The sequence below is a fragment of the Ambystoma mexicanum genome, chromosome 11, assembly GCF_040938575.1.
Source record: "Ambystoma mexicanum isolate Mex_15411 chromosome 11, UKY_AmexF1_1, whole genome shotgun sequence".
In the NCBI taxonomy this organism is placed as follows: domain Eukaryota; kingdom Metazoa; phylum Chordata; class Amphibia; order Caudata; family Ambystomatidae; genus Ambystoma; species Ambystoma mexicanum.
Window position 1 is genome coordinate 888,373,544 of NC_090934.1, and position 15,718 is coordinate 888,389,261.

At 44.6% G+C, this 15,718-nt stretch overlaps 1 protein-coding gene across 1 annotated transcript in view; it reads right to left on the reverse strand.

Moving 5' to 3' along the window:
* Nucleotides 1–15,718, reverse strand: part of LOC138505058 (mucin-2-like) — an 894,965-nt gene that overhangs the window by 808,708 nt on the left and 70,539 nt on the right. The window contains exon 5 of the mRNA XM_069625383.1: nucleotides 15,276–15,366. Within this exon, the coding sequence (XP_069481484.1) occupies nucleotides 15,276–15,366 (91 nt within the window). The remainder of the gene's footprint in view (nucleotides 1–15,275; nucleotides 15,367–15,718) is intronic.

The following is a 15,718-nucleotide window of genomic DNA, read 5'->3' on the forward strand; positions in this document are numbered from 1 at the left end:
CATGCCCAAACTACTTCCAGCCCTTCTTTTTCTGGCTGTGAGTACTTTCTTTCGACCTCTATCAGACCTTTGGATGCATAGGTGATGATGGCCCTGGGACTGAACCTGCTGGGCTTGTGCTGCGCCAGGATGGCTCTCAGACCTACCGGGTTTGCGCCCACCGTCAGTTCAGTACATTTAGCTGGGTCGAAATGAGCCATACACTCAGCAGATCCAATGTCTCTCTTGATCTGTGCAAATGCCTTTTTGCATGCTTGGTCCCACTGAAACTCGTTCCCTTGCTTGGTGAGTTCTCTCAACGGTGCACTAATGGTAGCAAAGTCTTTCAGGTATCTGCTGCAATAGCTAGTCATCCCCAGAAATGACTGTACATCACTCACATCTTGCGGGGGTGACATGTTTTCAATGGCGGTTACTTTCCCCATGCGCACTTGTCAGCATTTAATGTTAAACCTGCTTGAGAGAGGGCTAGGCACACTTGATGAAATGACCGATCTCGGTGGGGTGTTTCCACTGTTGTTGCTTCTCCTACTTTGAATGATGTAATACACTTGCTCTTTCACTGGTCCCTTGCTGGTCTCCATCTGTGTGGCTTTTGACTCTGCTCTTGCTTCCGTCCATTTGCCATTTGTAGAATAGTGGAAAGGGGAAACGGTTCCTGAAGGTGGACGATAAACACCCAGCAATGATTCTTAACCTGATGGCCTCATCATTCGAGAATTTATGAAAGTCACAATGAGCCACAAACTTACACAATTGGGTCGCAAATGAGTCTGTGGACTCACCAGTCATTTGATAGGCTGTGTTGAAGGTGTGTCTTTCATGGATATTGTGCTGAGAATCGAAGTATGTACATAGCGCTTCCTTGAGCCACTCATACGTTTTGACTTCCTCAGTTAGAACGTAGGGATGAGGTCTTCAACGTCGTCAACAACCAGGTATATAAGTAATCTCCCGGCAAACTTGTCTGCAGCCTTTTTGTCATAGGCGGCCATGCAATTCTCTAATCTCCGTAGCCATCGCTCCCATCTCTGTCCCAGGGCTTGTTGATCACCCATGTCAAAAGGGCCTTGTCAACGAAATGCAGTTGCACTGGGCCCTTCATCATCAGATGCATCACTTGTTCACCTCTGACCATCTCTCTCCTCATTCACCAACATCTTGCTGCAGTCAGGCACCCCTCAGTTGTGCATGTTTGTTGAAAGACTGAAGGAATGATCAGCAGCTGCTGTGTTTCCTCTCTTCTTTTTTTTGTGAGGAGGTGTTGGAATCCCACCTTTGTCGCTAATTTTCACATCCCTGTGTATGAGAATATATGTATACCCCCTCTTATGCCGCCAACGCGCTGCAGCACCAAAATGAGGGACACAGAGCCAGGAGAACGGGATGCTATCTCTTTATTTAACTTTCGCTTTCTGCCGAATGTGGCAAACTCCCTTCGAGCATGCACGAGCCTCATTAGCTGCGTTCAGCATGACAAGGTCTTCTCGTCACGCCATGTTAACTGTGTCGATACCGGACACAACAGGGATGGAGAGTGTAACATTTTTACAAAGTCTATAATACGGAGGCGTATGGCCCTGCAGAACCTGGTAAGAGCAAGGGCCCCATGTTTATTCCCCCATCCCTGCCCCACAGGCCTGCATGTGTGTACTTAATAAAATAATTCATGCAGGACAATGGGGAGACTGAGTGATCGAAAAGTACCCAACGGACTGGGGCAGCTACTTTCCCAGTCCTCAGTTCTAGCAAGCTCCTCCTTTCCCCATACCCCAGTATGGACTACCGGTACGAATTTCGCTTTTTCTTACTTTCCATAGATGGGGTCCGGTATCACAGACTGTTTATCTAAAAGATGACTCACGAAGGCCCCTTTTTACGAGCAGGCATGGAATTTGTACAGGTCCACAAACCTTTCCCCTCTGTAGTTTGTCAGGTTATACAAAGGGGCATAAAACAGGGCTGAAACCTTAAGCCCCACACCTCTAGTGCACCAGAAGGGATCCAAACAGATTGGAACACAAGTAAATTATAAACCTCCTTGTCCAATTTTTGGTAATGTGGATGGAACGGCAGGCTTAGCTCCGCAAGGTGCTGAAACCAAATAACCTAAGTGGCAGATCGGGGTCAAGAATCATCTCTGTGCTGGTTGGCTAATCTAGAACGCTGGTTGAGGCATCTCAGACGTCTTTAGTGACTGCAGCATGACAACAGTCAGTGGTGCAGCCGGTCACGGTTCAAGTACTTAACTGCCTCCTCAAAAATGTGCTCCTGTTATAAATGTATTCCAGTTCTAACTCAGCAGATTCCAGGTAGACATGATGGCAGAATAACAGAACTGTTTGATTACCGTCAAAGTTGTTTACTGGTGCCCCACTTGTCAGGAGTGTGCTGGGGGTTTATCCTCCTTCCTTCTTGCTTATTGCATATATATAATCAAGATAATAAGACATACAGAAAAAGGAAAGAGGCAATTGTCGAGCATGTGGTTTCTTTGAACAGAAAAGGAAATTACCTACAAGCACTTATCCCAGCTTAGTAAGCATTCTGCACTTAGGAAAACGTTTTAAAAAGCCAAGGTCATGGTCCCTAGTTATTTTAAAAATGTGCTTGAGAAATGTGTCCAACATAACAGTCCTCCTGAAGCCAGTCAGCTTTCCTGGAATACATGATGTCAATTAGCTTTCTTGGAGTATGAGCGATAAATGCTGGCTCCTGCCCACAATTATAAAGGAAACTGACAGTGCCCCCGACTTGATTGTTCACAGTCTCATAGCCATTTTTTCCAAAGAGATAAAGTTGCACTCTTTCCTGTGTGTCTCACCCAAATATCTTTGTATGGATTTAGATGATTCTTTATTGAAGTGAGCATGCATGACTCCCAGTGCATTGATCCATTCTCAAACATGGACTTTAAAACAAGTGTGACAGTGAATAAGTGGTCCACACTTCACTGCTGTGTGTCATGAATAGTTTTTGCCTGCAGGAACTTCCTTGTGAGACTTTTTTTCATGGAATGTTTACAATTTAGGTAGCATGATTGTACATTGTGATTGGTGCATTATCACGTGACCCATTCCAGAGATGCCTCGCTGATGATGATCCCATATGGTACATATCCATGACCTGCATAACCAGACAATAACGGCTCATAAATGCCTATAACAGGCATTAATAATCCTTAGTTTGTTCAGGCCAGTAAACTTGGTTTTTCGGCATTTCAGAGGAGCTATACCTTAGAGGTATATTTTGCAATTGGGATCGGGATTTATCATAAATACTATCAGCTTCCTTAGAATGTGAGCTATAACTATTGTCATATAGACGTATAATTTTAAAGGAAGCGACCAGCACATGGCTTACTTTGTTTTCCCAGCCTCTTGGCCATTTTCTTACCCATGATATGGATTTCCTTTTCTGTCTGCCTTCTCACCCTTGTGCTAGTCTGTATTTTAGTTCACATGCTCCATTTCCTTTGCACTGTTCCTTTACAAAACATGACAGTCAATGTTACTGTAATGAACAGACATCTGCTGCGCGGGAGTACAAGTGTGAGCAGTGGCTAAACTGTCTACTCGTCCCCCTCACCTCTACAAACCAACAGTGATCCCAATCATAAAGGTAAAACAGATACAGCTAAGAGGTATACCTTCTTCGTCTTTTGTGGCAACGGGAACAGAGGGAAGGCTATACTATCAGAAGGAGCGTGAATGTGATCCAGTAGAAAAGAAAACATCAATAGTACATAGTTCCAAAGTAAGAAAATGTCCAATCAAGATTCTATACCAAAACATACTTTAACTAGCCGTTGCAGGTGTAACGTTTGCCATTCTAGCATATCTTAAAGGTCAATATCCGTCCGTAATTCAAATTACCACTGATCGCTTCCAGGAAGGGGGCGTAGGTCCCTGTGACTTATTAATGATGAACACTGATCGCTTCCAGGAAGGGGGCATAGGTCCCTGTGACTTATTAATGATCATTGAAAAAGCTAATCGTATAGGTAACTGCTTCTTTGAAACTCATATTTGTATGAGATGGAATGAGCGGTATGCGCAGCATAAGAACAATATCTAAGTTCCATCGATTACACAGGCCTCTATGATATCTCTTTGTAGATATACGTAGTTGTCAACCTTGTTCAATTGCAGAGACCCTGTGATGCCATAAGATTTCATAGTAGCATCATTACAGCACCTACTTTCAGTTTTAGCTCATGAGGAGGCATTCGTCCTACAGTGTTTCGCTCTTTAGAGACAGAAACGTTGAGCTGGTAATTTACTGTTCATTGACACTGGAACTGTGTTGCCCTGTGTGAAGAGCAGTGCGGTTGGAAAGACGTAACTTGAAATTAATCCAAATGTTTGCAATAGTGGAAGGTGAAGGTGGCCAACCGTGCTCATTCTGTTTATTAAAATGATAGCTGTTGTTGAATTAGAGGGCACACAGAGGTGCACTTTGCCATTTGGACAGCAGGGTGCAACCTAACTCTGATAAATTGCACCCGCTGAGTATGGAACCTACCTAAGCATTTTATATATATAGATTACACAAATAAATTCTACACACAACTTTCAAAAACGATATTAAAAAAAAAGAAACATCCCTGTAATGAAAGGCAGATACATGCATAATGTAAATATTCAAGTCCTCTGGATACTTATTTATTGATATTTCTTTATTGTTTGCTTGTTAGGTACTTATACAGAAAATACATTCTTAAATTCTGTTTCAAAGCACCCACAGGGCAGCAGGGAGGTAGCATGGGATAGCAGTACAATTAAATACAAAATAATACAGAGGGGGAAGGGACTGTTAAGCCTACTATGCCTTGAGTATTCAGAACATGCAAGTGCAGGAAGGAAGAGGGCAGTGGACACTGGCGTAACGGGGGCCCCTTAGACTAAACATACAAATATATATATATATATATATATATACACATATATATATATATATATATATATATATATATATATATATATATTTTTTTTTTTTTTTAGTCACTCTGCCTTCATAAAGAAACATGTCATGGGGTTGGGGAGCTCTATGACTTAAAAAATAAATAGATTATTTTAGAAAGTCACTAAATTATGCTTCAGTCCTTACTGGAAATAGTTTCTTTATGAAGTCGGAGTGACTTAAAAAGAAACCATTTCTGTTTGAAGTAATAGGGCTCCTCTCAACCACATGAGGCATGTGTGTGTGAGTGTATGGTGAAAGTGGGCACAATTAAATGTATGGGTGGCTGCCTGTGTGAGTATATGGTGAAGGGCTGCACACTTAAAACTTAAATGCATGCAGTGGCTGCCTGCGTGTGCCTGTATGGTGAAAGGGTACACACTTAAATGTGTGGGTGGCTGTGAATGCATGTTTGTGTATGGTGAATGGTGTGTGTGCTTGTGTTCAGAGGTGCTACGAAACCTACATTTCAGGGGGTGGGGTGCTAACCCTTTAAATGTTGTGAAAGGTGCTAACTTCAAAGGCAGTGGGGGTGGGGCAAACCTATTTGTGTGGGGCATCTAACTTCTTTATGCATTCTAATGAGACTATTATAGTGCAGATGCAATGTTACAAGCAGTTAACTCTCTCCTTTAAGACTGAAAGCACCCACTTATTGACTGCTGTGAGAACAAGCTCTCCTGTCCCCTCTCTACCCTTCCAATCACTTCCCTGGCATGCGAGTACTAAACCCACATCAAGATTTCAATTGCCTAAAGAATTATGTATTTGAATGCAAGTACTAACATTGAAATGCTTTACGTTAGTAATTGCTGGGCCTTTGTTAACAGCCAAACCCAGGTGCTGTTTAACATCTGTATCCTGTTCTGTCAACATAGCCCAACATTTCAAAGGTGGGGCAGGGGGGCTGAGCCCAGTCAGCTCAATAGTGTTGTGCCACTACTTGTGGTTAATCCCTTGGTTAGTTATTGGTAATCTTCATTACTCATAGCCCTATTATTACCTGTCCCAGTACTTGTGTATTCCAGTGCTTGTGCATTCCAGTACACAAGTACTGGAATAAGGTAGAGGGACATGGAGGTAATGCCTGGCTTAGTTACCCATAATCTTCATTACTCCTAGTCCCACTCTTCCTCATCCAAGTACTTACGTATGAGGCAAGGGGCCTCATAAGCAAGCACTGGGACAAGGAAAAGGGATGTGGAGGTAATTCTGGGGTGAGAAGCTGATTTTTGGGGTTGGGTCAAGGGGGTATGGAGGCCTGAGGGGATGTGTCGGGGGGTGGAGTGGGATAGGGATTGTACAATAAGTCGTAAAGGTCATCCATGTCCAGGCTAAGTAGGTATGATATGGTATTAGTGGCTAGAGGGGCATTTTGGTGCAGCCAGTCTAGTCATTTCTTAGTTTGGCTTGAATTATTTTTTACTGGGAATCTCTGATAAAGCAGTCCTGCTAAGTGTAATTACCTGGCTTGACTGCCATTTGGATGCTGCCAGTCTAGCCGTTTCTTTCTGCAGCATTGTATATTTTTCTGGGCATTGGTAATAAAATAACCATGATAAGTGTTTTAGCTTCGACTGGCATTTTGGTGCAACCAGTCTAGGTATGCCTAAATGTAGTCTGGCGTGCTTTACTGTAATATTTTATCATGTGTCTAGACTGGTCTACATTGTGCAGCCAGTTGGACATGTTTTCATTGTGGCATGGCATTTTTAATAACAAAGCAGTATATTAATTAAAGCATTAATGTTCCTGAGCACTGTTGATGACTTGCATGTATTGGATTTTTGGATTGGTGTTAACCTACAAAACAATTGAAAATGCGCTGGCATTTTAGCCAATTTTTCTCATAAAGTGTGCTGTATAATGCATTAAAACACACATTTATTTCTACCCCTGCAGCAGCACATTTGTGCGTATTGCACAAGCGTGGTAATCTAGGCAGGCCCAGAGTGTGGTGCGACCCGTGATTTGTTGCCGAGGGTGGGGCCCTCAGCATGGCTCACAGGGGGGCCCCCACATTTTATGTTACACCACTGCCAGTGGGGTAGGTGCTGTGGTGCCTGTGCTTGAGGGTGAGCCGCATATGAAATGCAAGTTATGGTAAGTGGTATGCGGCCAGGAGCCATGTTGGGTGGGAAGTGCAAATCTGTAGTGCTGACGGTGTGCTAAGGCAAGTGCTGAAGGCCCCAGCAGATGCATAAGGGTCCAAGACACCAATCACAGGAACTGTCGGATTAGCAGGGGAAGGAGGAGGAAAAGAGGAGCGTCTTGAGGTGTTTTCGGAAATTCAGAAGGTCCTGCTCAAAACGTAGTCGGAGCAGGAGGCTGTTCCAGAGGACGGATCCAGTTGAGGAAAGCGAGTGGCCTCCTGCTCTCTGTTTAGCTAAATGCTTTATACACAGAGAGTTTGTGCAAGAGGAGCGTAGAGGTCTAAGAGGAAAGTATTTGGTAAGAGAGAGTTGCAGATAGTGGGGTCCTCTGCCCCAGATAGCCTTGTGGATGATGCAGTGGGCTTGAATTTGATCCATGGGACACAGTAGAGGCTTTTTAGGGCAGGAGAGATGCAGTCCCTGGGCTTAAGACCAAGGATAAGTCACGCTGCTCTATTCTGGATTAGTTGAAGGGGTCACAGAGTGGAAGAAGGCAGATTGAGGAGGAGGCTGTTGTAATAGTCAAGCCTAGAGAGAACCAAGGCTCGGGAAACATCGAGCTTCTGGGAGTAAGTGAGAAATGGGAGAATTCCTTTGAGAAGGAAGAGTTGGAAGTGTGACTTCTTGGCAATGTCTGCGTGTCAGGGAGGAAGGATGAAGAGGAGTCAAAGATGACTCCAATGTTTCTGGCTTCAGAAGAAGGAAAGATCAGGGGTCTCAATCGGAAGGATCTCAGTTGTGTTGGCATTGAGGCAGAGGTCATGGAAGAGCACCAAGCCTGGATGGCCGACAGGCAGTCCGGGATGAAGGAAGGTGCGAGTAAGTCAGTAGGAAGTCTGAAAAAGAGTTGAGTGTCGCCTGCATAACACTGGAAGTTGGGGAGAAGGAGGAAGAGGAGGCGTGCAGCTGAGCAAGAAAGATGTTAAAGAGCCAGGGGGAGAGGCTAGATCCCTGGCGGACATGTAGGTGAAGAAGGAAGTAGGAGAGGAGTAAGTACCCACTATGACATGGGAAGAGGGGTCATTTAGGAAAGAAGTCAGCCATTCCAGTGCTCCTTCCAAGATACCAAGTGTATTGTATTTGTATTTATTGATTTATAAAGCGCCTTATACCAAAGCGCTGTACAATGGAACAACATAATACATAAAACATAAAGAATATAACGGTTGAAGCAATTACAATATGTGGAGCCTTTGTATGAGGATGGAATGGTTGACAGTGTTAAAGGCAGAAGACAGATTAAGTGGAATGAGGACAGCTGGGGAGTTGGAGTCCAGAGATGCAAGCAGTTCTTCACGGGTTCAGAAGAGCAGTTTCCGTGCCTCTGGGTTCTCAGAATCCAGATTGATGATCGTGGAAACCATTGACAAGTTCAGTGTGGGAGTTGAGTTGGGGGAAGGACAGCTTCTCCAGCAATTTCCCAGGGAAGGGGGTGATTGTAATAGGGCAGTAGTTGGATGGACAGGTAGGGTCTGCTGCTTTTCAATAGTGGGCGCACAGTGGAGTGCTTGAGGTAGGAGGGGAAGGAGCCAGTGGCAAAAGAGTGGTTGCAGAAATCAGCAAGTGTGGGGGTAAGAGAGCCAATGTTGTCCTTGAAAGTTCTGGATGAGCAGAAGGGAACCTGTTTGGAAGAAGCCTTCACAGAGCGGACAACTCTGGTCATTTATTCAGGTGTGACAGGGGTGAAGGAGGAGATGGCGGAAGGAGGAGGGGGAGTGGCCAAGGGAGGCAAGGCGGTATGGGATGGGTTAGGTTGGTGAGTAACAAGGGTGTTCAGGATGTCCTGAGTTTTGGTGGCAAAGTGGGTGGCCTGTGCATTGCAGAGGGTCTGGGAAGGAAGAGGGGGAGCGAAAGACTGAGGAAGGGTGGCTAGATCCCTGCAGATTTTGAAAAGTTTAGCTGTGTTATTGGATGCACATGCAACTCGTGCCTGAATGTGGGCCACTTTCTTGGCACAGATGGCGAGTCTTAATTGCCTTTGGAGCAGGCGGCAGGCCAGTTTGTCAGAGAGTGAACCTGAGGTTTGGCACTTTCATTCCACTGCTCTGCACTTTCGTTTCAGGGCTGGAAGTTCAGAGTTGTGCCAGGTGTTATGCTTAGAAGCAGGTTTCAGGTGGATCTTCATGACTGGGGCAAAGATATCAAGGGTATTGGTAATTGCTGAGTGAAGAGTGCTGAGAGCTGAGTCTGAGGTGGCGTCTGGGGCAGGGGGCAAGGGGTGATAAAGGTAGATGCAAAGGTAGTGGCTGAAACTCGTTTCATCGGGCGAATGTTCGAGAACGAGGTTGGCAGGGCTTTTGTGGGTGCAGTAGGAGGGCTGAAGGGACCCAGGTGGGAGGAGAGGAGAGCATGGTCTGACCAGGAGAGAGGGGTGACCAGAGGGGAAGCGAACAAGAGGTTGGAGTGGATGATGGAGTTTGGGATGTGTTTGGCCGAGTGGGTTGGACCGGTGGAGAGGATGGAGAGGAAAAGAGAAGCACAGAGGTCAATAAAAAGAGTGGATGCTGAGGCAGAGGCATCAAATTGGATGTTGAAGTCACTCAAGAGTAGGAAGTTGGAGGTGGATGAAAGTAAGGAGGATCAAAAATCAGCCCATTCAGAGTGGAACAGGGTTGTAGCGCCTGGAGGCTGGTAGATGGTAGCAATGGGGAGAGTGGGGGAGGGAGAGATGACCAACTTGCAGACCAGGCTCTCGAAGGAAGTATAGAGTTGGGTGGGTACGATGGAAGAAGGAACCCACTCTGGATAGATTAAGGCAACCACACCGCCAGCACTGTGAGGCTGAAGTTTGGAATGATCTTGAAGCCGACAGGGTGGAGGGAGTCAAAAGCAGTGACTGAGCTGGCATTTTACCAAGCCTTGTTGAGAGCGAGAAAGTCGAGGTCAGTGTCTTCAAAAAGGAGGCAGATGTTAGCAGAGTGTTTGTTTGCAGGGCGAGTGTTAAGAGTTGCCAGATGGAGGCGGTCTCTGCCTTTTAAGGTTTTCTGAAGAGGGGTGCAGGGGCGTGGTACTCCAGTCAGAGGAGGAGGGACAGTGAGAGTGGTGAAGGGAGAGGCAGCAGAAGGAAGGAAGTTGATGAGGGAAGGCAGGATCCGGTCAACGAGTAGAAGGTTCACTTGAAGACCCTGAACCAGGATAGTGCCAGTGTGGTAGACATTAAGGATGCAGCGTGACGATGAGAAGCTAGCCAAGACGACTTCTCACTTGGTCCCACCATTAATAGAAGAGGAAGTGAAAGAGGATAGAGTAGAGAAGAGATGAGGTGTCAAAAGATCTGGAGAGGGGACAGAGAAGAGGATATGCATGAAGAGCTCTCTGGAGGTTGCACTGTTTTTTTCCAAGGAAGAAAAACAGGAAAACCAACAAGTAGTTCAAATAGGATATGTCTTGTAGGAAAAAGGTGTAAAAGGGTATTGACCTGTCGATAGGGCCCAAAGGTTGGCTCAGGTGGCCAGGGTAACTTGAAAATACCTGATTCTAAGTTTAGGCAGTTTGACAATGCCCAACAAGTCTCTGAGGGGGTGCAGCTGCAGGTCAAAGCAGGTAGCAGTGTTGCGAGTGCCAAGTTTCTAAGCACACGCCCGGGATTCAAACCTGTGTTGCTATGCACTGTTTTGCTTTCAAGGAGGAAAAACAGGCAATCCAAAAAGGAGTTCAAATAGGATATGTATTATAGGAAAAAGGTGCAAAAGGTTCTTAACCTGTGTTCAGGGCCCAAAGGTTGGCCCAGGGGGCCAGGGTCACTTAAAGGTACCTGATTCTAAGTTTAGGCAGTGACAATGCCAAACAAGTCTCTGAGTTAGTGCAGCTGCAGGTCAAACCAGGTACTGGTGGTTTGAGTTATGTTGGTTCAAGTGTGGAGATGCCATTGAGTCGGTCTGAAGTGGGTCCTCTGTGCAGTTCGGGTGCGGCGGTCGAGCAATGCAATGTGGATGCCCCAGGATCAGTCCAAATGCAAAGTCGGTTTGAGACGTTTGTAACCTCCAGTCCAGGTCAATGTGTGATGCGATGCTCCAGCAGTTAGAGTCAGTGACCCTGATGGTCGAACAGCAATGGTTTAAGTTTGTCCACAGCAGTGATCTGATTGCTTGAACCGAACAGATAACATGCTCTACCTTTTATGATGTAGCAGCGAGCCAGTTTGAAGGTGCATCAGCAGCGGATCAGAGTTCGATCGAGTGCCAAAAGCAGCCCCAGCAGCTATTTCTGGTTTGAATGCAGTGAACAGGACTTGAGCGTAGTTTGATTGGTTCCGTGTATTGAAAACGGGCAACCTGGCTGGTTTGGCCCTCAGGATGCTATGAGACCTACGGCAGGGGCACCAGGACAGGATGATTTATTTTAGGTTCTGATCTCCCTGCATAGGTTTCAAGCAGAGTGGCAGGTCCAGGTCCTCTGCAAGAGTGACCCCCAATGTGCAGTGGGGGTAGGTAGAGAGTAGAGATTGTCTCTGCCTTGAAACACTCCTTCACCTCAATGGCTCAGGGCTTTGTAAAGATGGTCCAAAAGTGAACCAAAGAAGGGTTGGGAGATGCCCTCCTGTGCAGCTAAAAGGCCCCAAGAAACTGGATGAAAGCAAGCCTGCTTTAATGGGTCCAATCCCTGTCCTTGTGGCAAGTGTGCTTTGCCTGGTTGCATAATACCCATTTGTGGTAAAAGAAATGTAGGAAACAGGAAGGAGAGTTAAAGAGAAAATCAATATTTTGGAATCCTTCCCCAATTGTGCTGAGCTCCCTCTGACTAAACCGCCCCTGGTCCCTTATCAGTCCCATAGCATCCAAAGCCCTTTACGATGCAATATTCTGGTGTGAGTCTAGTCCTTTTGTTTAGGGTTCCCACTGGCTATTGTCCTGCTGGGTGCAGCAGAGTAGGCCAGTCTAGGAAGAATACACAAAGCCTGCCTATGGCTTGCCTTGGCTCAGTGTTGACATTTTTAAGATATGAATCACCTCTAGCTTTAATAATTATGTGAATTAAAAGCTACCATACCCCAACTCAGATATACATTCAAAGATTAAACTGCCAACAAGATGAGAAATCCGTATAATTATGTAGTTTTGGAACTGAGGTACATATTTAAATGAAACGTTTGCACTGGAGTGATTTCGCTGTTACACTGAATGTCAAGAGGGCACCTGTGACCATTGAACCTACTTTGCTACTGGAAAGCAGGGGCTGCATATCAGGATACTGATACAGTAGGGCGCGTTTGTCACTATACTTTTGGCATGAAGCTTTAGGAATGGTGGGTTGGTTAGCAGACACCATTTCAGAGGTGTACTTACCATACTATTGTATTAGGTAATACAACTCAAAAAAAGCCAGGGCTTTTACACTCTCACCAGATGGCATTTCCACACAGTTACCCTTCAGATTGTCTGGGATGACTACTTTATAATGTATTGTTTTATTTTGTAATAGGCTGGATGCTTTTGCATCTCCTCTACTCATCATCAGTAAGTGGGTCTGCCATTAGGGTCTTCTCTGTGGAAATGTTTTCATTTCTTTTCACATTCCAGGAAGCATGTGTCCTCATTGTGTTCACTTCATGTACGGTGTGAATACACATCTCACCTTTGGTTACCATGGGTGCGGATTGCCCGTATTTCCCTCTTATTAATACTAGTGAGAGTTTAAGAGAGAAGAACTGTGACTGCCTGGGCTATACTTGGCATATGAATATATTATATATTTCAGAGGACAGCCCTCAGCAGAAAGATCATTGAAATGCAGTCAACTTTATTTTCATGAAAAGATCACCATAAACAGTGTCCCACATAATTACTGCTGCCATCCAGCTCATCGAAGTAACCCTCCTCGTCATGGGTTAATGTGCTCCCGACTACTGGCTATTATTATAATTATTCTTTTATAACGTGCTTAGTACCAGAGACCAGTTTCTAAGCGCAAGACTGAGATTCGAATCTGTTTTGCTAGGCTCTTTTTTGCTTCCAAGGCAAACGTGTTGCCGCTGAGCTATCCTCGCGGGTCTGCTTAACGTTTCTCCCACCTCTGATATTGTTGACCATGAAGCACTTCTCACGCTTTTTACATCCCACATGGAGCTTGACAACTCAGTTCAACATTGGTTTGGCTCCTAAATCACAGTCAAACATGTCCTCATCCAGATAGGCATTAACAGATCCTAAAGCCAGACCGTAACCGAGTTACCCACAAGGGTTTATACTATCCCAAGTCATCAAGTCTGTTCAATTCAATCAACGGCATCTATCAGCTAATACTCAGCCTCAGTACTCATTCAAGCACAGTTGTCACTCACTTACCTGAAAATGAACCTCACAAATTCTGAATAATGCTCACAGGGGTTTCTACTTAGCACACAGAATTATAGAAGTGGCTGATGGGAATTAATCTTGATAACTTCTCTCCTCAGCTCACATCCAGTGCTATGTACCTCAGATTCGTGATAGACAGCAACCTTTCATCAAGAGCCACCTGATTAACAAAACCTGTTGCTAGCTCTCCATCCTCGACAGAATCCAGCCCTCAACCCCAACAGATCTCAGAACCATCATCCAAACCATGGCCCTTCACCACTTGCAAGTGGCACTGCTCTCATTACCAGAGATGCATCCTCCTTCTTTGCTTCATTGTACACTCTCCAGTATCCCACAGGCTGTTCCGGTGCAGGCCTAAAGATATATGACCACATCACCACAACCCTCGGAAAGTGGCACTGGTTAACCCTGCACCACATACATACAGGTAACAACAAAGAACTTCCCTCAAACCTGCTTGAAGAACTCAGCATCTCTGGAGGCCTTTGCAGCAACTCAAGCCATAACATTGCCAGACTAGAAGCTGAGAGATACAACATGAAATGCCAGTAAATGGGCATTCTCTTGCCCCTCGCCATCCCTCCTCTACTTCAGGAGGGACCTGAATATTCACTTCTTCAATAAATACTTGTTTGCACAATGCTCCATTGAGTTCTGGCACGGTTTGCGCTTTAATATTTCCAACACCTACATATAGAAGTGACGTCAACCAAATGTTTTTATTTCCAACACTGAAAAGGAGAAGTTCTACAAATTGTACTATGCTACCAAATATTCACGAGCCTAAACAAATATGAATGTTCTTGTTGTGAAAAGGCAAAACAAAACAATCCACACTCTTACTTGGTCAATACAGGGTATTTTGGGTGAATCTGATACATCCGGACAGGTTTCCTTTGGTCTCAGCATCTTCTGTTGGTTTCCAAACTGTATCGGAGTCACAATGACACCTGCAACAAGCATATACAGGATTGTTTTTACTGAAGAACTTCTAAGTCTGTTGGCTTCATTCAAATGACAAACCTAAATACCTTTAAAAAGTTTGGAATTATTTCTTCTCATCACTTGTTTCCTCAATACGAGTCAACAATTACTAAGTCGTACGTTGCTGATCCAGCCTTTGCTTGATCCTCTGTTCTTCAGTTAAATGTCAGAGAAAGAGGAGAGTTGCTGGTACACTGAGATTACAATGATTTAATTCATGGGCCACCTAACCTTTTGCGTGTCCTGATCCCTTTGCCACCCATCGGTGACATGTCATGAGGATGATCTAAGGAAACTGTGGTCCCAGGCCAGCCCTAAACCTTTCAATCCTTCTGCTCTCCTGAATTTAATGAGTTCATGGCTTTGAGACCCTTTTGTTTTACAACTCTGGCCTAGTGCTCCAAGTGCTTGAAGGTCAGGGAGTAGTGCATCATAAATCCCTATCATAATGTCTGTCTAAATTCTTGCAGCATCTCTCTCTCTCGCACTCTCTCTCTCTTGTTTATGTTAAATATATTATTATGGATAACCATTGCTGTATCAGGTATCTGGTTCCGTCATACAGAGCGGATGTGTCTGAATTAAGACTAATCCTAATAAAATATTTAAAGAAAGAAACCTGATAATAAATCCATCTCTAATGACAGCCACAGGTGATAGTGATTTTGTTCAATGCAAAGATGTTTTTCTTGGCTGATGGCCCTATGATGCTGCACATCCTTCATAGGCTAATCCAGTCAAAGTTCAATCATAGATTTGAATGCCTTGGTTTGTGCTAGGTTGCATATGATCTTTGACAGGATTTCCACATATACCATGACCTCATGCAATATATTTTAAATATGGTGGTTCTAGGAAGCATAACATCATTCTGTACCTTCTGAAATGAACTCTTTGTACGTGGAAATCCCATTAAAATCCCCACATAGGCCACAGGTCTGGTTGCTATATTTTTCATTCAATTGCAGCTATAAAAAAAAAGAGAAAAACAAGGGCTTTTAGCGTTTCATTAAATGATGTCATACTTAGTGTATAGCATATGCAAGGAATCCACAATGTGACAAGAAATGTGCTCTTCATTTTCAAGGAGAACTTAGAAGCCAAAGTTGTTGTTTTGCGAATGCACCAAACGGGATCACACTTATGGAACATTGTTGGCCAATGCTAAAGACGTTCTATAACTATCGAAGGTACTAATGAGCATTGATTGTAATAGCACCACAGCAGATATGGGACAGAGTCCCTTTTTCTGTTGAACATGATTTGAAAACATTGGCAGTGAACGGCACCATGGCAAACATTTCTTTGCTCATCAGTTGC